The following is a 22,634-nucleotide window of genomic DNA, read 5'->3' as shown; positions in this document are numbered from 1 at the left end:
AGAGGAGCTGCTATTTGTTCCTGGTAGGCGGATTTAGGGTTAAGTCACTGTGGTTGTGCTGATGTAGTGGCAGTGGCTGTGTCTGTGCCTCTGTTGTTACCTTGCCACTGTCGTCCTCTGTAGGCACCTCCTCTGGATTGGTTTCTGCCTCTGGAACGTCTATTCCTGCCCCTTTGAAATTTTGTGGAGTCAGGAAAGGACCAATTTTTGGCAGGCCAGCTCCTGCTAAACCTTGGGGGTTGAACCTGCAAGAAATCTTTAACAGTTTGAACAGATTTTGCCTTTTCTTCCATTTTCTTCATAACCTGCTGGGCAGGTGTACCAAACAAACTTGTCTTGTCCATAGGAGCATCTAGCAGCTTAGCTTTAACATGATCCGTAAAGCTTGTTCCTTTAGCCATGCATGCCTTCTTATCACTGTGCCTGTCATGGCTGATCTAAATGAAGCCTCCAGTGCATCATAGCCACATTTTAAGGAATGGTTGCTAACCTGTTGTATGTTATTTACCATCTCTAATACATATTTCTTATCAAGAGATTCATCAGTGGTTAGTTTTTAGTTAACTGATCAAGCATAAACTCTTGGTATTGTATCATGTGAAACTGACAGTTTAAAGCTCTAGCTGAGAGAGTAGCTGAAGTGTAGACCTTTTACCCCATCTGTCTAATGACCTTGCTTCCCTTTCAGAAGGAATAGGGTTTTTAGCTATGGTCGCTGCTACTGCCTTGGGACCCTGGGATATAGTTTCTGGGTCTGCAAGTGGGGCCTTGTAAAGGTGGTGATGAGTATCTGGCACCCTGTAAAATCTGTCTGGTTTGGCAGGGGCTGGGGTAAAGAATCTGGAGCGGAGCAAACATCATTGAAAGCATCATCCACCACAGAGAGAACAGGAGGTATAGCTAAGGGCCTGTGCTGTGGGAGGTGCAGAAAGGTCCTAAGTCTTTTCTGGAATCTGAAAAATCCTGTTGCTGCCATTGGAACTGTTCTCGCATGGCATGCAAGGTTTCCCAAAGGAGAATTCTTCTGGTGGGGAAGCAGCTGGAATGGATTCTTCAGCATCAGAATCTTCAAAATTGGAGAAGGAGCCTCTGGCTGGTCAGTTATGTCTGATTCATCAGCAGATTCATCAGAGGACACTGGCTCAGGGGCTCTGCCCTAGGTCTCTTCTCTGGGGCTGAGAGGCCCTATCTGGGTGAGATTGAGATCCTCTGATTAAAGAAATTAAATCTTCTGCCAAAGTAAGCATTTGGGAACTAGAAGAGGGCCTGGATGTGGGGGGTTTAACAGGCACTGTTTTAGTAGTCTTGGCTGCTTTAGCCCTGGCAAAGGCCTTAATGGACATGGCTGCTGGAGGCCTAGCAGCACCACGTGCTGGGGTAGAGACATCCAAGGGGATGGTGTCTGATAAGTCAACCACCGTAGTGGGTAAAATTTCTGAGGTCGATTCAAGAGTTGTAGCAGGGGCCTCAGTTGTAGGAATAGGTTCAGCTGTACTTAGATCAGTTTTCTCGGTTTCGGCCGAAACCGAGACACTCATGGTTTGCTTAACCATGGTTTCGGCCGAAACCGCGGACCGCGAGTGTCGGTCTTTATCTTTGCGTTTTGGTAGATTGGGTAGTCGGAGGATCCGACGGCATAATGTACGCAAAATCAGAACCGAAAAACTGTTCTGCAAACTCCGACCGACGCCTAAGCGTTCGTCGGTTGAAAGAAGCACAGGCGAACAGGCTGCTACGCCGTGGGCTGGGCCTAAACAAGGCAGACAGTAAGAGTGGAAATCTTTATGAGGTATTTGTTTCCCACAGGTTAAACAATTGTTAACTTTTTCTGACATCGGCTGAGGCAAGAAAGAGTCCCCAACGGGTACTTAGCTTTAGAAGTCTTCAAGTAGTATTCGGTAGAAGTAATCTCTGGATCCGACCGACCGGCACTTGCGAACAGCTTCTGCTTGGCCACGCGCAAGAAAGACTGAGGAAAATGGCGTCGGCTGATGCTTTTATACCCGAAGACCAGCAGAGATGACGTCGGGTGGAGTGCGACATCAGCCGAAGCCGGACCCGGACTTTGGAATCCGGCCGACTGAAGGGCTGCCTGACGACAGGACAACCCAGTTGTTATGACTGCAGATGCATCCATGAAGGACATCAGTGTTTCAGCTAATATTTAACAATGTTCTACCTTTGATATACAGATGCTTAGTTTTCAGCTGTCTGAAGGATAACCAGACAGAAACAAGACAATGATCGCTAATGGTACATAAATGTATATACATTTATATTCATCTAACTGTTCATTAAGAACGCATCCAATAATGAGATACATTGCCTTAGTCTACTAGTTTGGTACATAGGTTTAAGACAAGCTGCTAGACATATAGCCTGCAAAAGCCCTGGGCTGGATTCTCACAGTCTCTGCTAACTATGAGTATGCCCCTTAACCAGTCAATAATAATGGGTCACCCCCTGGAAAGGAACTGTGTGCAGTGGGCTTACCCCATTATTTGTTTTATTAGCAGAAATAATTTGGGAGAAAATGCTATTTCTGACTGTTTGATTAGAAGGAGAACTGTGCTTCCTTAAAATGTACATAACTTTTTATAACCATAGTATCACAATAAACATATTTTGATAATCCACTGCAGTCCTTGGAGAAAGGTGAAAATAGTGTGTCTTCTCATTACTCAACGCACACAGATATTGTAGCACAAGACACCCCACAATGTGTACTGCTGCTAAGATAATTAACCGAACCATGTGATGTGGCTAGAAAATGAACTAATGTCTCTGCACTACCATTTGTTTCAGAAGCGAGCTATTTACATTTCCATACCTTTCTCAGATATCCTTTTCACAAGCATATTTAGCTGGTCCACAAACACTTTTTTCTCACAGTTCATCATTCGTGTGAAGCACTTTTTCAGGGCTTCAGACACTCTGTGAGAGTCACCAACACTGTTCTCGAGCTCTTCTGCTGCGGCACATCCAATTAAGGCGTAAAACTCGGGAACATCTGAAACCAAAAAAAAGGGAATAATTAAGAGCAAGACACTGTATATAATTAAATTCAGAAAAATCTGAGGGCACTGCTGAAGAGTGACATTCAAGTACATTTTTCTTGGCACCCTGCTAGTGACCATTACTGTTTGTAACAATCATGAACACAACAATGTGCACCACTCAAAATTTTCAACTATTCTGAGGCTCTTTCATGGTCAACAGATGTGCATGCCACTCACCAATTATAGCAGCCATCGGGGATAAATACTAGCATTTTATGTGGCTACGACTTACTTTTGCAACTATTAACACATGCAGGAAATTCGATTGGGGGATGACAACCACCAGAAGAAAGTTTGTCAGAATATATTTATTGTGAAAATATGCACTGCTGTACTTGCTAACAGATTTACAAGAGACAAGGTCATATAAAGCGTCACAGTGACTAGCATAATTTGGACATTAATGTGTGGGCGTTGAGTAGTGAAAGTCTACTCAAGCTGACAAGTCAAGCACTCTTCAGAAAAAGTGTACATGTTCAATTATGACATCAAGCGTTATTTATTTATTTTACTCAAAAGATGTATAATTGCTTAAGGGAGTTTAAATTAATGTTACTGAAAGAATTTTGGGGAAAGTGTGGAGTCTTGGTCAGTTTATCACCTACTACACTTTTATTGACTGAGCATTCTGATTACAGCTCTCACTTCTTGTGGGGCATCTGAACTGCAGATTATTGTTAAGAAGGAATCCATTACTAGTATAATATTTAACAAAGGACAATACACAATTGTATTGTATGAAAATACATGAAATGTGCAAGTAGTAGCAAATAAACAAACCAGATTATTAAGGTAAACAATCACACAACAGTCTCCTGGACTGGATGCTTAGTAACTACCTATGAGCCCACATTTGCCCTTGAACACTTCCAAACAAGTCTGTGTGCTTCGCACCTCATGTAAAGCAAAAGTCATACTTTTTGGCAATCTGCCCCAAAACAGTACCTACTCTTTTGCAGCCATGCAGCAAGGTAGCCAAGATCTCTACTTCATAGCTCCAAGGCCATTGGTTCAGTCTTGACCACTTAGTGACTGCATCGATGGAGTCCATGTATTCCTCCCACGTCTGTATCAATATCCCAAGTTATTCTAGTTTCTTCACACCTCTTATGTTAGCTGACTGGATACTTTAAATGGTCCATATGGCCTGCTTTTGGTTAAAATTAGAACTGTAGTTTGTTGTGAGGTGTACAAGACAGTCAACTGCAGAACTTGTTTCAAGCTCACAGATGTCACCTTTCATACCCCTTTGTTGCATCTGGAATAAATGTTCTAATTAGTTTAGTTTATTAAGACAGCAGACATACTTAGTGGTGCCTTCCCACTCATTGAGTTCAGCCAAAAACAAAACTAATGTTATGACAAATACCTAAAAGGAAATAATGTAGGAGTTAAAGAAATCCAAACATCTCGTACACACTTACAAGCAAGAAATAAATGGTAAAGTACTTAAATCACATTTTCATAATACATGCCATGCTTGAGGTTGTTTTAAAGGGAAAGAGAAACAACTTATGGTTAAAAAAATTTAAATAAAGTAGAGCTATCCTTCAACTTAGGACAGTCCACTGACCAAACATAAATCTCATCTACAGTTGCTGTATGCCTTGCCGCAAACTTTGCACGTATCTAGAATTTACACAGTCTCACAGATCGTAGATTTCTGAATCCGACTTCCACTTTTCCACTATGATGAATATCCATCTCACTTCCTATTTTATTTACGAGCTTTCTGGTTACTTGCCTAAGAGCTGGTTACAATCAGTCCACACTCTACAACCTGAACTTGCTGATCCCCTTTCTCATTCTCCTCAACAGGATGGGCTGCTAAAGCTGTTGGAAAGGCCTGATAATCCTGTCTTCCATTTTGTTCTGACATCTTCCTCCTGAGGCCTGTGGAGTCAATGGTATGAATTAAAGGTCCACTTCGCATGACAAAGCTACTGCTTTTGATGAGGAAGTTGTGTGAGAAATACAACACAACAGATGTATGATTTCATCTCTGCCTCTGTGATCGTTACTTCCAGACAGAATAGCAAGTTATACACCTACACCATTGAACACTGAGAAGGCCCTGGCTAACAATCCATGCATGAATGCCAGTGTCCTCCTCCCAGTTTTAGAACAGTCTAACTTGCAATGCTTTTTAATGCTTCAGAATGGTGTGAAGAAGAACAGGCTGTGGTCTCACAAACCTCACACAGGGACATTCTCCTGAACAATAAAACACCAGCTGTTACCTCATTCAGGCAAAGTGAGTCTTAATAAGACAATCACTTAACCTAATAAAGTTGACTAAAGTGATCTATTTATCCACAGAAGCTGCTATTTTTATTTGGGGCAAAGGAAATAAAACTAGGTTAGATTTCCCAATAGCTTTGTTTCTACACATATAAATGAATAACTGCCTCTTCAGATCCATCAAATATAACTCCCTTTCTCTCCTATGAATTCTTAGGTAGATGACAAAAGGATGAAAGCTTAATTTTCTGACTAAGAGCAGAACAGTCCAGATTGTCCCCCACTCGCTTTCCTGGGAGTGCTCATTTATTGTGGGTGTGTTCATTCTTTCACTAAACAGAGGGAACTCCAGAAACAGAATGCTCAGGTACTGGTTGCAGGCTATACATAGCTGTCAGAAAATCAATAACTCAGGATAAACCATTGTTCTGTGAGTGCCTGTTTAGGCAGGGAGGGAAAGGAAGTAGACCCATGCAACACTTGAGTCCCAGATATCCGTTAGGAACCAGAAGGTGGTGAAATGTGCTTTAGTTTATGTATGTTTTATATGGGCAGTCTGTTCTGAAAGTTCTTCAAGACTGACACAGAATTTCTACCTCATGGTCCGCACCATCTTCTCTTATTAACATAAAAGTAGCTAAGGCTTCCCCCTCAGTGTTTGACCACATGTACCGGAGAATCCATGGAATTAGAATCCTGTGCGTCATTCCTGAATGACTTGCTCCAATCTGCTGGCGTGATGGCCTCCAAAAAGGGCATATTCAGAGGCCTCTGGTCAAACAGTTGCATGGTCCTGGTGCTGTGAAAGTGCCTCACATAAACTGGCACATACAGACTGACTAGTGATGTTAGATTCCTCAGTCACATACCCTTTTCTCTGCCTTAATTCTCCTGTCCTTAGTTAGGATGTCAGAGGATACAGATAACTCTGGAGATGCTACCATGGACAGAGTAAAGGCCTCAAGTCTCCTCTTATGAAAGTACTGTTATAGACAATGCTACCTACTTCAAACTGCCTTGGAAATGAAGCCCTGGGAAACTACACACTCTTGGACATTGTGCTCAGGCCCTAAACAGAAAACACCATGGCTAAGGTAAACCTTGTCAGGAATATATTTTTATTTTTACATTCATTTTTACATTTGTTGACTGGGCTAGTCTAGCTGAATATATGTCCATTTTCAGTAGAGGCCTGGGGAGAAAAGCTCCAAGCACGAACAGTGACAAAATAAAATTATACAAAGACATAATAAAAGCACAATACAGAGGCAGCACTGTTCAACAGAACACTAAAAATTATAGACTATAAAACATTTTATTAAAAGTTATACTAAACAATATATCAAACACACTAGAAGCTATGAGCACAATTCAGTTAAGAAAGAAAGAAAGTTATATTTGATCGTCATGTTGAGAAGAAAAGAGTAATAATTAGTTTTGGAGGAATAGAGCAGGAAGGGGAAAAGGATATCAGTCTGGGTTAGTACATGGACAAAGCCAATGAGTTTTCAGATGCTCTTTAAGATGTTTTTTAAAGAGGGAAGTTGAAGCAAGGGTTGATAATTCAGAGGGAAGCGGATTCCAGTTTTTACCTGCAGTGTTTGAGAAAAGTGAATCACCAGCTTTTGTCGTTAGATTTAAAAGAGGAAACTAGAAGTTTATTAGCTGAGCGAAGTGTAGCTAGATTTTTATATGGTGAAATTAGATTAGTGAGGATAGGGGTGTTATTAGGGTGGTATAGGATCTTTTGAGTGATGAGTAATTGTTGACAGAGTATGTGGTTTTGCAATTCTAGCCATTCGAGTTGTTTGAGGTTTCTGCAGTGGTGAGTTTTGAAGGGGGAGCATGTGACAAATCTGGCTATGCTATTATAACAGGTAATGAGTTTAGAGAGGTTATTTCTGGATAGGTTGGTATATATAACAGAGGCATAGAAAGGGGTGGAAATGAGGTGGGTCTGGGCAATAGTTTTCCTTGCAGAAGGGGTAAGGAAAGGTTTAATTCTATAGAGGGTACCAAGTTTTTTGTTAACAGACTTTATGGTAGAGTTGATGCGGTCATCATAGCTAAGTCGATTATCAATTGTTACACCTAGTAGGCGGGTTGTAGTATCTGGGGTTATGCTGGTGCCATTGTTAGAGGTTATATAGAAGAATGGATTGGTAATTTATGAGTTGGAGTAAAAATGAGTAGTTTAGTTTTTTGGGGGTTGAGGAGGCAGCAGTGTTGCATAAACCAGTTTTCAATATTATGGAAAAATTGGGTGAGGGAGTGGAGAGAGGCTATATTCTTGGCTGTACAGATTAAGGTGGAGTCGTCTGCATATTGAATGCAGGTGGCTTGAGGTATATTCGTGTGTAGATTGTTGATAAATACGGAAAAGAGTAGGGGACCTAAGATGGAGCCTTGGGGTACTCCAATATTTACTGGGAGTAGTGAAGACAGATTGTTATGCCAAAGCACTGCTTGCGGTCTATTTTCAAGATAAGACCTGAACCATTGTGTAGCGTGAGGATCAAGAGAATGGGCTTTTAGTTTCTCTAGAAGTAAGTTATGGTTGACCATATCAAAGGCTTTTGACAGGTCAATAAATAGTGCAGAGGAGAAAGAGTTGTTCCGGTTTTTGTTTATAGAGTCGGTAAAGGATAAGAGTGCAGTCGATGTGCTATGGAATGGTCTAAAGCCACATTGGCAGTTTGCTAGTAGATTATTTTGTAGTAAGTGGTTAAGTAGTTTGTGAATACATTTTTCCATTATCTTAGCTAATGGGGAGAGTAAAGCAATGGGGCGAAAGTTAGAAAGATCTTTAGAAGGTCCACCTTTATGTAGAGGGAAGATGTGGGATACTTTCCATAAAGTAGGGATTTTGCCTTCTGAGATAGTTCTGTTAATAAGGATAGAGAGAGGGAAGTCTATGGCTTTTGTAGCAATTTGGAGGTATTCAGATGGGAGATGGTCAGCAGAAGGTGTGTAAGGTTTCAATTTTTGAAGTAGCTTGCAGATGAGAGATGTAGGTACAGGTTGGATTTGAAAGGTAGGAGATGAGGTTATGGAGTTCTTTAGTGGGGAAGCAGTGAAGGGTGGTAAGGAATTGGCTAGGGTTTGAATGGCTTCTGTGAAGTGGCAATTAAAGGCATCAGGGATTTGGTTGGAGTTTTTATTGTTGAAACCGACTGGGTCTGGAGTAGTAGGGTGACCTGGCTGAAGAAGTTTGTTTATTCCTGAACAACATTTTTGAGGTGTTTGATGACTGGTTTGTTGTAGGTGAAGGTAGTAGTCTTTTGTCTCTAAGAATATCCTTTTTGGTGGCATTTCTTAGCTGTTTAAAGAGGAGGTGATCTGATGGACATTTGGTAGCTCTCCATTTAGCCCAGATTTTATTTTTGAGGAGTATCTTTTGCCTAGTTTGTTTTGTCAGACATGTTGCAGGTTTGGTACTTATTCTAGTGGAGCGATATGGTGCATGGTAGTCAAGGATTTTAAGAAAGTTAGTATTAAAGTAGGTGACAGCCTCATCAAGTTCAAGATGGGTTAGTGGTGACCAGTCACATGCTTGTAATTCATTTTGGAAGCTGTCTGGATTGAAGAATTTTTTTAAGCGGGAGGTTTTGATATTGTGAGTATTTGGAATGTGGATTTTTTGTCTAATGATATAGGTAAGCATATGGTTCACTGATATCATCAGGAAGGGTTCCTGGAGTGTAAGTTTCATGGTGGCTATTAATAAAGATCCAGTCTAGAGTGGTTTCTTTACTGCTAGGTTTATGGATTCTAGTTGGAGTTGTTATTAACTGTGAGAATCCGAAGAGGTTTATGTGATTGGTAGGGTTAGTAGAACTGCAAGTGGACCAGTTGATGTTAAAATCACCTAGTACAATTGTCTCTTGGGGTAGATGGGTGGAGAGGTTACTAAGTAGGTTTTCTAGTGTATTGGTATTGTTACCTGGGGGGAGATACATACAAATTAAATAGATAGATTTGGAGTTATTAATTATGAGTTTGATAAATAGATGTTCTGATTTGGTATCTAATAATTGAGGTATGTTAAAGGGTGAAATTTGGAGGTTAGATTTATAGAGAATGGCTATAACTCCACCTTTAATTTTACGGTCACTTCTAAGGATGTTATAGCCAGGAGGGGAAGGCAGGGGAGCCATATATCTGCCACAGATGCACCTTCTCTTTTTTTAAAAAGATATCAAAGAGGGCAACAAGTGTAAATCCAACTCTACTACTCTGCCAATCACAAAGGAAAAAATTAATATTCCCCAACATGGTACTAAACTGATTCCTAAGCTCTGAAGCAGGTGAGATCATGCTGGAAAGGCTAGCCATGAAGCTAGTACACAAGGTACATACACTGATCTGCAGCAAGAAAGATCTAAGATGGTGTAGATGGATGCCCACTTATACTGTTCATAGAGGGGAAAGATTATGAGCTGTAGACATCGGCCTGCACATCCAGGGACTGTATTAGAAGTCCAAACAGTCAAGGCTATTACAGTAGTGATTCAAGCAGATCATCATCATCAAACTTTACTTTCACTGTATAAAAGATTGATAGACATCACCCTGCTTTCACTGTATAAAAGATTGATAGACATCACCCTGCTTTGATAAGGAATGTCATGGAGAGGGGCATGTTAAGACTTGCAGTTCAAAAACCCTTCCAGTCATAGTGATTTGTTAGCTTTCCAAGGCATTACATCAAATGGATTGAGACACCTGTCTCAAAAGGTAACTTGGGCACTTCTTCTAATACAAAATTTAGATCTCATAAAGTTAAGAAATTCTCTCTTGGACATCTTAACTCCTTCTCATCTATCAGCTACAGAATGTCACATCTCCTGTAGCCTACAACATTCTCGGATTCTCGAGCATTTTCTGAAAAGCCAAGTTGAAGAAAGCACAGTTGTGTAAAAACCTGTGAAGGGATAGCCTGTCGAGGACAAACATATGTCTGGCCAGCAGAACAAAGCCTTAGGCCCATCCAAGCACTGTATATCAGACATGTCCTACATTCAAGACACACAGTACATAAGGACATACAAGCGCTAAACCCTTAGAACTGAATTACTCCCGGAGAACCAAACAAGAGGAAGAAGATGCATGTGCATCCAGAAAGAGGAAAAATAAAGCCCCCCAGAGGGCAAAGCATAAAAATGAACAGGAGGAAGGAGGCAGCGGAGGAATACTGCAACAGGGAAAAGTAGAACATTTTCTGTTATGAAAAGTTCTTACCCAATTGTACTATGTCCTTCCTTGTCAGTGTTGCAGTACTCCTTACAAAAGGAATAGTAATAAAGCTACTGGAGAAAATGGAATGAGGAGGAATAAACACAGTAACCCTCCAAAAAACATGGAGGATGGATCTGGCAAATTCTGCTCTGGCCCTAGAAACGACATCCAACTTGCAGTGTTTTAGTTGAAGTATGCACATAACACCAAGTAGCGGCTTTCAAAATGGACCTAGCATAAAGACCCTTAAAAAAAAACCTCCAGAAGAGGCAGCCCACCCTAGCAGAATAAGCATGAGCAGGAAGAAATCCAAGAAAAGACATTTTGCTAAGGAACAGCTAAACCCAAAGTCTTGGCATGAAAAGAAATAAAAAGTTACTCTGATGTCCTAATACCCTAAGTTTTATCTAAATAATATCTGAGCTGTCTGTGCAAATCTAAAGAATGTAGAACCCTCTTACTGCTATTTTGAGGGGAGGGAAAAAAAGGAAGGAAGATGAATGGTCAGACTCAAGGACAAGTCTTTGACCACTTTATGCATGAAAGTAGGATTAGTCCTAAGAGACATTCTGTCTCTGAAAAACTAGAAAAGTGGGAACTACCATAAGGGCCTGAAGCTCAGAGACTCTCTTGGAAGTCAGAGTCGCTAACAAGTGTATCTTCTACAAAGTAGAAGAAACTGCAGGCTCAGAAGCTGTCCAAGTTAATTTTTCAAGAACAGAATTACGGTCCCAATAAGGAAGAAAGTACAGTTGTGTACACTTACCATAAATGTAGATGTTCAAGTGCATTCACTGTTGCAGTCATCACATTTGGGTTATCCTGCCAGGGGTAGCCCTCAGTTGGCCCAAATACCAGAGGCTTAGTACTTCTGTCTCAGTTGCTGTCGCTCCAGGACTGACGTCAGGTCGTCAGTGGTATACAATCAGGCAGCCAACACCATTACATCAGTTTTTCTTGCAATAATTGTCAGGAGTCCCCAAAAAGGGAGCTAGGTTATGGTGGAAGAACACCACCAGTAGAAAGTAAATACCAAAATTTCCCTGTAAGGAGAGAGGGAGAGAGAGAGAGAGAGAGAGAGAGAGAGAGAGAGAGAGAGAGAGAGAGAGAGAGAGAGAGAGAAACAAGGGGGATGGAGGGGGGACCAGGACTGCAACAGTGAATACACTCAAACATCTACATTTATGGTAAGTGTACACAACTGTTCTATGTTCTTCGTGTTTCACTGTTGCAGTCATCACATTTGGGTCGATTCCCAAAGCTGAAGAAAAGGGTGGAGGCAGTCAAGAAGACTGGGGGCTAGCTAGGATGCCCTGCAAGACTGCGGTGGGAAAGCCTGCCCTGGATTTGGAGAAGATAGGCAGGTGGTACTGCTTGGTGAAGGTATGAACAGATGTCCATGTTGCAGCCTCCAGGATGTCCCTGGTGGGGACCCCTCTGAAAAAAGCTGCAGAGATGGAGGTTGCCCTGGTGGAATGCATCTTGACCCCTTTTGGGGGTGGTTTCCCATGCTGTTTGTAGCAGAAATGGGTGCAGTGTGCTATTCATTTGGAGATTGTTTTTTGGATATGGTCTTGCCCTCTGCCCCTGCTGAGAAGCTGACTAGCAATTGATCAGTTTTCCTAAAAGATTTAGTCCTGTCCAGATAGAATCTGAGATGTCTGTGCACATCTAGAGAGTGCAGAATCCTTCCCCCCTTGTTTTGTGGGTTAGGGAAAAAGGTGGGCAAATGAATGGATTGGTTTGAGAGCCATACTGGACACCACTTTAGGCATGAAGGATGAGTTAGTCCCGAGGGAGACCCTGTCAACATGGAAAATGATGAAGGGCTCTACAGCCATGAGTGCTTGTAACTCTAATACTCTTCTAGCTGAAGTGATGGCCAGAAGCAAGGCAGTCTTCCAAGAGAGGAATTTTAACTCTGCTGAAGCTGCAGGTTCAAAGTGGGGTAGGGTGAGCTTTTCCAACACAAAGATAAGGTCCGAAGCACTTCTGGGTGGCCTCAAGTTGTTAGCCCCTCTTAGGAACTGTTTGATGAAAGGGTGTGAGAAGAGAGGTGATGCTGTGCTGTAATGAGCAGAGATGGCAGAGGCATTAATTTTAATAGAAGAGAAGGATAGACCCCCGTGTAGTAGGTCTGCTAGATAATCCAGGATGAGAGGTAGGGAGGACTGTTCCATTCCAGCTACCTTAGCCTGGATCCAGGTGCAAAACCTTTTCCACTTGTCAGTATATCATTTTCTAGTGCTGGGGCATCCGGCCTTACATATAACATCTAGGACTTGTTTGCTTAGGCTGGCAGCTTGAGGAGAGGTCAGGGAATAAGCCAGGCTGCCAGGTTGAGGGGCTGCAATTGGGGATGCATGAATTCTCCATTCCTCTGGGTCAGGAGTGTTGAGATCTGAGGAAGGTGCCATGGTGGCAGGGGTGACAGGCTGTGCAGCAGTGGGTACCAGTGCTGGTGTTGCCAGTCTAGGGCAATCAGGACTGCCCTCTGTTTTCCTCCCTTATTCTGAGCAGTACTCTTGAAATGAGTGGTGGATGGGGAAATGCATAGACTGAGAGGTTTACCCACTGGAAGGATACAGCCTCCACTTTCCAGGCCTTGTTGTGAGGTTCCCTGGTGCATAATTTGCTGAGCTGATGATTGGAGTGGGAGGCAAAGAGGTCCACCTTTGGGGTGCCTCATTTCTGGGTTACAAGGGTAAAGGTTCTGTGGTCTAGCTGCCACTCGTGTGGGTCTAGCAAGTTTCTGCTTAGGTTGTCTGCCAGAGAGTTCAGGGAGCCTGGCAGGAATTGTGCTAGCAGGTGTATTTGTATGGCTGAGGCTGTGTGCTAAAGGGTCATGGCAAGCCTGCAGAGAGGATACGATTGAGTCCCTCCCTGCTTGGTGATATAGCACATCACTGTGGTGTTGTCTGTTTTGATCAGTAGAGGCCCCGGGGAGAGTAGGGGTCTGAAAGCTGTCAGGGCAGCTGTCAGGGCATGCACAACAGCTAGCATCTCTTTTTGATGTGCAGATGTATTTGATTTGGGCTCCAATGGCCCTGAATGCACCTGTCGTCCAGATGTGCACCCCAGGCATAGTCTGATGTGTTTGTAGTGAGCGTCTGGGCGGCATGGGGTTGTGAGAAGGAAGTCCCTTGTTGTGGTTGCATGCAGCTGCCCACCAAATAAAATCTTTCCTTAGACAAGGTATCATTGGTATGATAGCTTCCAGGTCTTGAGAGTTTTGACACCAAAGGCTTTTTAGGTACCATTGTAGTTTCCTCATATGCAGTCTGGCATATGGAAGGAGTAGAATGCAGGCGGTCATGAACCCTAGAGCTTGCAGGATTTTCCTTGCAGATTAACTGGATTCTGGTGGCTAGTTGAGAGAAGTAGCCCATCAGGTAGGCTTGTTTTTCTGGAGTAAGGAATGCCATCTGGAATGCTGTGTCCAGGCTTGCTCCCAGGAATACAATTTTTTTGTGTTGTGACTAGTTTTGATTTATTTTCATCGATAGTATACTCCAGGAAGGTCAGTAGGTCCTTTACAAAGGTCAGGTACTGTAACAGCTTTGCCTGACTATCTGCCTGAATCAGGCAATCGTCTAAGTAGTGGTAAATTTGAATATTTGTCTGCAAAAAGCAATGGATGGAGCCAGGCATTTTGTGAAAACTCTGGGAGCAGTGGCTAAGCCAAAGGGAAGCGCAGAGAACTGAAAGTGCATAGATCCTGCCCTGAAATGTAGATATTTCCTGCAAGATTCCCTGATTGGGATGTGTAGATAGGCCTCTTTTAGGTCTAAGGTGGCTAATCAAGCATCCTTAGAAGGCATAGGAAGAAGCTGCTAGAGGGTGAGCATTTTGAATTTTGGTATCACCAGAAAGGTGTTTAGACTGGATAGATCAAGGACTGGGCACCAGGTGCCCTCTTTTCTGGGTACCAGGAAGAGTCTGGACTAGAAACCTTGGCCTATCTTTTTGGCAGGAACATGCTGCATTGCCCTCATGGAGAGCAGGGAAAGGACTTGCTTTTTGGCCTCTGCTCACTGGATTGGAGGAAGATCTGGGAACCCTTTTGGGGTTGGCAGAGTGTGGAAATACAATTTGTGTCTCTGGGACACTATGTTGAGGACCCATCAATCGTTGGTAATAGCGGCCCAGTTGCTTGCATGGAAGGACAGTTTTCCTCCTAAGGGCACAAGCAGGTGGGCAGAAGTAAGGGGTGGAGGTGTAAAGTCATTGTGAGCTCTTACCATAAGGGGGTGGCTTTGCACTCCCTGTTTTTGAAGAGGAGGAACTCCACTGCTTAGATCTCTGCATTCCCTGGGGCTGCTGTCTGGGGGGCCTACTTCCCCTGGGTCTGGGCTGAGCTGGCATGGAGGGGGCAGGAAAGGGCCAGTGCTTGGAGGGGCAATGCCTACTGAACCTTGGAGGCTGGACCTGTAAGAAGTCTTTAACTGTCTGCATAGATTTAGCTTTTTCTTCCATCTTTTTTAAGACCTTTTCTGCCTTGGTATCAAATAAATTGTCTTTGTTCAATGGTGCGTCAAATAATTTGGACTTGACATGGTCTGGCAAAGTCTGTTCCTTAAGCCAAGCATGCCTTCTAAGGACAGAACTAGTAACTGCTGCCCTGCAAGATGCTTCTAGGGCATCAAAGCCACATTGCAAGGTGTGCTTAGTAACTTGACTTGCAGAATGCATTAGCTTTTGTAATTCTTTATTTTCTACACAAGCAGGAAAGCAAGATATTTTTTGTTTGAGGAGTTCCATGGTATGCTGCTGATATTTCAGTATGTAGAACTGCCAATTTAATGCTCTAATAGCAAGAGTAGCAGAGGTGTATACTTTTTATCCCATCTGTCTAAAGCTCGGGAATCCCTGGTTGGGGGGGGATTCTTAGCTGAGGTTGCTTTAATTCCTTTAGGTCCTTGAGAGATGACCTCTGGGTCAGCAGCAGGATTTTTGAAAAGGAATTTGTGAGAGTCAGAAACTCTGTAGTACATGCCAGGTTTCCTGGGAGCAGGAGGAAGAGTGTGAGAGTCAAACTGGATTCCATAAAATCATCATCCACAACATCCAGGACAGGAGGAATGGCCAAAGGTCTGTGCTGTGGTAAATCTAAGAATTCCAGGAGTCTCTTTTTTTGACTGAGAATAGTCTTGGCATTACCAATGGAAATGCTCCCTTCAAGTATGGAGGATTTCCCCAAATGAAAAATCATCAGTTGGAGAGGCAGAAGGAATGGGTTCCTCTGCATCAGAATAATCATAAGCAGAGAGGGGTTGCATGTGGTCATATTCAGAAGCATCAGAGTCATTGGACTCCTGTTCAGATAAAACTATTGGGGACAAGTCTCTTTTTCTTTTGGAAGGGGTAGTCTGGCTTCCCCTTATAAGCATAAGGTCTTCCGCCATTTTAAGCATTTGAGATTGAGGCAAGGAAGCAGGTGCCTGAGCTTGGGTCGTCAGTTTTCTGGGCGTAGTTTGTACCCTGGGCCTTAGAAACTCTGTAGTTTTAGAAAGAACTGAAGACACAAAAGAAGTCGGTCTGTGTCAAGTATCGGTAGTGCAAAGTACTTCCTCGGAAGCCGGTGCCTGCTCAGTGGCTCCGGACCCATCCAAGGTAGAGACATCCACAGGATCCTTAGTTGAAGAAGAGTCTCGCGGCATACTGGACTCCGAAAGGGTCTCTGTAGCGGCCTGCGAATCCACAGAAGCGGGCATCAGGGGCTGCGAAAGCACCTCAATGAGGACCAGAGAACTGACTACTAGCTTAGTGGAAGAGTCATCGGCAGTTTTGGACCTGTACAATCTGTCTCTGTCTTTATCCTTACTTTTTTTTTTGGAAGATTGGTAGTCGGATGGCTTACCAAAGCCATATCGCAATTAGAGGACTGTGAGCGAAAAAAATATTTAGCTACAATAAGGGCCCGACGACATATAGTTCTGGCATTGAACAAAGCACAAAAGCGACAGCGAGGGACGTCGTGCTCTGGGCCTAAACAGGTGATGCAGTAAGAATGGAAGTCTCGGTGTTGTTTTAGCTTTCCACAGGCGAGACAATTGTTGACTTTTTCTGACATCGGTTAGAGCAAGAAAAAAAGGATCCCCACTGGGGTACTTAGCTTTAGAAGACTTCAACTTCAATTCGGAAACGAAAACTCGGGTAGCGGCCGACCGGCACTCGTGCGAACTGCTTTTGCTTCGGGCTCCTCGGCAAGAAAGACTGATGTAATGGTGTCGGCTGCCTGATTTTATGATGCCCTGACGTCAGTCCTGGGGTGACAGCAACCGACGCAGAAATAATAAGCCTCTGGTATTCGGGCTGACTGAGGGCTACTCCTGGCAGGATAACCCAAATGTGACTGCAACAGTGAAACATGAGCATCTGGCTTTCCTGGAGGCCTAATATGTAGAATGCCTTTCAAAAACTATTTGACCTTAAATCACAGCCAGCCTTAGGCATAAGTGAACTAGGTGACCGCTTAGGGTGGCATACAGGCTGGCCTTGTAAAGGGCGCAATTTGTGTTTATTTTAATTAAATTTACTTTTCTTATTATGTGAATGCATAATAAGAAAAGTAAATTAAAATAAATAAATAAACCATAAAATTAACAACCAAAAAAAAATCTTCACTCCACGGTAGTGAGTCTTCTCCTTTAAGGAAGGACATGCGTGCATCAGATGCCATGCAAGCCAACGTGGATGTAAAGACATTCTAAAGTTGTGTGCAGAAACTAAACTAGCCCTTCAGTTAAGAGAGGGGTTAATTCCATGTGTATGCATGTGGCCATTTTATTTAAAAAGAAGGTAAGTGTATGTGTGTCTGTGTAGTTTAAAATCAGGCTTCTGTATGCAAGAGAAAGTGTGTGTGTGTGTGTGTGTGTGTGTGTGTGTGTGTGTGTGTGTGTGTGTGTGTGTGTGTGTATAATTTAAATTAGTCGTTCTGTTTGTATGAGAGATAAAATGTGTGTTACTGTGTATGAAAGAGAATGTGCGTGTCTGTGTGTTGTAGGAGAGAGCAGGAGTGTGTGGAATTTTAAACTAGTTGGTAGTTGCTGTATGAAAGAGAAAGTAGTTGTGTGCTGCTTCGTGAGAGAGTAGGTATGTGTGTGTATTGCTATGTGAGAGAGTAGCTGCGTGTGTGTGTGTGTGTGTGTGTGTGTGTGTGTGTGTGTGTGTGTGTGTGTGTGTGTGTGTGTGTGTGTGCGTGCACAACATACCTCTCAACTGTCCAGATTTAGCATCATAAAATTTGTCGTTCTGTGGTAAATCAAAGAACTGAAGTCACCTGAAAAATGATTTTATACACACACACACACACACACACACACACACACACACACACACACACACACACACACACACACACACACACACACACTTCACAGCCTTCAGAAATGCACATCAACACAAATCCTGTTGTTCTAGCAACTTTCTAAGTTAAAAAAGTGCAATATTTAAAATCGATCTCTATTTTTCCGGCAACTGCATCCATGTCATGTTAGGCTTTGCCCAGATTTCTTGCACTAAAAGGTTGAGTGGTATGTATACCTCTCAATTGTCTAGATTTTTGCTTCATATTTTTGGCCTATTCCTCATAAAATCTGTGGTTATCTGGCAAATCACAGAGGATTTAAATAACTAAATGTCATACATTTGAGTTTTAGCCTTCATTTCCTTCAGAAAATGCATGCTAAGACAAACGCTGTTATTCTAGCAACTTTCTAAGTCTATAAGAGCAATATTTATAATCTCTGCTCCTGTTTGGGGGCCTTTGGCCCCCACATTATTTTAGGCTTTGTTCAGATTTCTTGTGCTAAGAGGTTGACAGGTTTGGAGGCATGGTATGTAATGCCCTTGTTGCTGATTATTTGTTGCATTTAAAGGGGGGATAAGGGTTCTGCATTCCTTAGTGTACCCTCCATTGCATAAGATGCTTAACTATGAATTTGTTGTCAGTTTCTCAGTCATTCTCTATTGCAATACTACTAAAGTGCCAATTTTTTCTTTAATGTAACGTAGGCAATTAATTCTTCAAGGGCAGCAAGCAGTGATTTTATAGATGAAAAAGTGAAATGTAAAGTTGTTTGCCAGTAACACCCTCTTCATTAGTTACAAATCTCTTGAATGTAGAATTATTCGGATGAATTTTACTTCGTCATAGGTTCATACTAGGCTATCTGCCCTAGGGCATTTATAAGCCTAGCCAGAGTATGTTTGGCTTTCACCACCCATTTTAAATTAATTTTGCTATGCCCTTTTTCGAGGTTAGTATACTGTACCTCTGTCTAACAGTGACACAGAAGTGATACCCGGGGTAAACCTACGATCTCCCATCCACTCAAGATTCCTCTTGAAGAGAGTCAATGAGGGACTCTGCCTAACCTGGACTTGGATTTTATTCCAGAGTGAAGGGAGCCTCTGGGTTATGAATCTGTCCCTCCAGCATGTCCTATTTATTTCAGTGCTGAGGTTCAAGTCTCTTGAGCATGTAGCTCCACTGGATTTGGATTTTTTGAGGTGCAGTATGTCCCTTAATTCCGGGTTGGACATGGCTTTATACGTCAGGCACAGGTCGCCGCTGAGCAGGCGGTATGCCACTGGGTAGAGCTGGAGTTTCTTTTACCGGGCAGCATATGGCATCTGTTTGAGCCCTTTGATCCTCTTGGTGAGGTACTTTTGGGGTCTTTCCAGTTGCTGCAGGTGTTTGGTAAGGTACATCCCAAAAGGGGCATTGTACTCTATTATGGGCCTGATGAGGGATGAGTAAAGAGGCACAATGACCTCCCCTAATCTAGATGCGAATCCCTTCATGATTAGGTGGGCTATATAAAAATGTTTTTCTAACCACTTTGGCCACATGGTTGTCAAATGAGAGATTGCCATCAACTTGGGTCCCCAGGTCCCTAATTACTTCTTCTGTACTTTAATTTGTGGGCACTTTGTTTTTGCCAAAGGGGATGACTATACACTTTTTAGCGTTTAGCTTGAGCCCATGGCTCTGGCACCAGTTGTCTGTTTCCATGAGGCCCTTTTGGAGGATGCTTGTGTCGGCTGGAGAGTCGATTATGGTGCCCAGTTTGCAGTCATCTGCGAACTTGGTCAGCCACAGTCCTTCTGTGTTGGCCTGTACCTCCGAGAAATATATACTGAACAAGAGAGGTCCCAGGACTGAGCCTTGTGGGACGCCACTTGTAACTGGTTTGGAGTCAGACATGGCTCCAGCAATTCTATCCATGTGAGTTCTGTCCTTGAGCCAGTTTGCAACCCATCTAGTGACATAGGGGTTTATGTTTAAGCTGGTGAGCTTATCTATAATGCCCGAGTGGGGTATTGTATCGAAGGCTTTTACGAGGTCCAGGTAGGCTGTGTGGACCACCTTCCCCTCGTCAATGGTCTTGGTGACTGCTTCAAAGAAGTCAACCAGGTTTAAGAGGCAGGATCTGCCCTTAAAGCTGAACCGGGTAGGATCCAGTGTCTGTAGGTCCCCAATATCTTTATTTATGAGGTCCATGATGATCCTTTCCATAGCTTTGCAGACCAAGCTAGTCAGGCTTATGGGGCGATAGTTTCCAGGGTCCGTTGAGCTGTACGCCACTCTTTGGGTACATATCCTGTAGTAAGGCTGAGACTGAACAGTAGTTTTATGTTTGGGTTTAGATCTTCTTGGAGTTCATGTAGGACGCAGCCCGGGACACCGTCTGGTCCCATTGATGCTGTGTGTTTTGCTTTGGAGAAGGCAGCTCTTACCTGAGCATCTGAGATGTCAGGGGGGCAGCACTCTGCTGGGATAGATATTTGCCCTTTTAGTGGGGGGGGGGGAGTTTGCGCTGAACCTGTCAGTTAGGATGTTGGCAATGTCTGTGGGTTCGGTGTATTTTTTGTCATTTTGGACTAATTCTGAGCATATCTGGGAATTCCCACCCATGTTCCTAACATAAAGAAAGCCTTGTGATTATCCTTAGTGTCCTGTGCAATTTTTCTCTCGAAGCTGACGATTTTATGAGTGCCCTTAGTTTTTTGCTAATACTGATCAGAGATGCCTTCCCTTTTTGGGATTTATCATGTAGTAGCTTCCTCCTTCTATTATAGTTAGTTTATGGCTGGGGTCCACCAGACAGGATGTCTGCCTTTGGAGGATTGGGTCTTGGTTTTATTTGGGATTGCATAATCCATGCATTCCTGAAGGTGTTCATAGAATGCATTCATAAAGGATTCTGCAGTCTGGGCTGTATTTTCCACAGGCTCGGGGGCTTGAAAGGATTCCACCTCCATTTTGAGGAGTGTGAAATTTGCTTTAGAGAAGTTTTTCACTGTGGTTTTCTGGGCAGGGGGTGGGGTCGGGATGTGAATATCCAGTGAGATCAGTTTATGGTCTGATCTTACCAGTGAGGGATACACTTCTGGTCTGGAGCATAGTCCCCATGTTGGTGATTAGGTCCAGTATGTTTTCCCCATCTTGTGGGAGTGGTAACAAGTTGTTCCATAGCATTTGAGTTTATGAATTCTAGGAACCTTTGGGCTAGGGTGTTGGAGCTACAGTAATGCTCCCAGTCTATGTTTGGGTAGTTGAAGTCGCCCAATATAATGGTGTTTGGAGAGACCTTCATATTTTCCAGCGTTCTCAGGAAGGCCGAGTGGGATTCCTGGGTTTTGGAGGGTGGTCTGTAGCAGGCTATAAACTGGAAGGCAGTTTTACCCACTGTTAGTTGCACATGGATAGTCTCTGATGCTTCGTGCTTTGCCACCAACCTGGAGGTGTGGGTATCTTTGATGAATATTGATACTCCCCCTCTTTCTGTGGTTCGGTCCAAGTTTTGGGGCCGAAAAGCATGGTATGAGGTATAACCTGGTAGTGCTGGGGTGCTCTCGGGAGCCCTGAACCAGGTTTCTGTTACTGCACAGATATCGATGTTCTCCATGCTAAGGAGAGTAACTGCATGCATCTTGAGGTTTAGACTTCTGGCGTAACATTACTCTGTTTCTTATCCCTTGTGATACCTATGGAGATGGGTTTGTCTTTTGAGCCTTGCCTAAAAAAGGCACTATGGGGGTAGCAAGAGCCTTTGCCAATATCTGAAAGCCCAGGGGTGACAGGTGCAAGCCGTCCCTAGCGAAGCATCGTGGCTTGTCGAGCATATCATCCCAGGCTGACAGGCATTGGATCCCCTTTGAATGACACCAGTACTTAAGCCAATTGTTGAAATTGATCTTGTCTTCATATTGTGGCATCATTCTTGGTGAGGGTAAGATGCTACTCAAGGTCAGGGTCATACCGGCCTGGGCTACATGCTCAGAGAGCTCCTCTAGGTCTCTTTTCGTGTAGTCCAGGGAGGTACAACTCAGGTCATTCACACCAGCATGGACAATGACAGAGTCATATTTGTACTTGCCTTGGAATGACCCGAGTGCTTGTGTTATGTGGTGGATCCTAGCGCCCGACAGGCTGCTCACCATGACCTTCTCCTTGTTCAGCCTGGTGAGCAGGACGTCAGTGTGCCTGACGATAGTCACCTATTACAAGTGTATCAGGTGTGTTGTTTAGCCTTAAGGGCTGCGACTGTTCGGCACACTGGCTTTGTGAGATGTGTTGCACGTGTTTTGGGGTAGCGGTTGCTTGGGTGTCTGCTTTGGAGGTATCTGCTGCTTAGGCAGATCTTTATTTAGAGCCTCAGAGTATGTTTTTGTGTGATTATGTGTTTGGTTTGCTGTCGTGGTAGGTCTCTGTGAGACTGGAATTGTAGTGAGTGTGGTTTCCTTCTCCTCCTGACTGGTTATGCCAGTACTGAGTTGAGAGAGCTTAGCCTCCAGTTTGGCTATATGGTTGCATCTCTCACATGTGTTGGAATTTGTTGGGAAGAGGAGAGGATTGTCTGTGTACATGAGGCGCAGTTGTAGCATTGCCTCAAGATTCCCAGGTTCACCAGCTGGACCGGAGAGGAGATTGACAACTGACCTTTGGACATGCTAGAATAATATTGGGAATTCCTTTATAATTGAAAACAAGGGCCAATGGGGAGTGAGGGTGTAGTGCTTTTAATTTTTAGTGCTGACTTATACAATTGCTTTAGTGAGCAAGTGCCAGGTAACTTAAGTGCAATG

The 22,634-nt window shown here is 43.4% G+C and overlaps 1 protein-coding gene across 2 annotated transcripts in view; it reads right to left on the bottom strand.

The window, feature by feature from the left end:
- MPI (mannose phosphate isomerase) overlaps window positions 1-22,634 on the bottom strand; it is a 234,301-nt gene that overhangs the window by 107,201 nt on the left and 104,466 nt on the right. For both annotated transcript variants that reach the window (XM_044070020.1, XM_044070021.1), the window contains one exon: window positions 2,831-3,010. In XM_044070020.1, coding sequence (XP_043925955.1) covers window positions 2,831-3,010 — 180 coding nt within the window. The remainder of the gene's footprint in view (window positions 1-2,830; window positions 3,011-22,634) is intronic.

This window comes from Protopterus annectens, chromosome 4.part1 (genome assembly GCF_019279795.1).
Source record: "Protopterus annectens isolate FY-2018-M chromosome 4.part1, PAN1.0, whole genome shotgun sequence".
Lineage (NCBI taxonomy): Eukaryota > Metazoa > Chordata > Ceratodontiformes > Protopteridae > Protopterus > Protopterus annectens.
The sequence above is the reverse complement of the archived record's forward strand: the minus strand, read 5'-3'. Positions and strand labels throughout refer to the sequence as shown.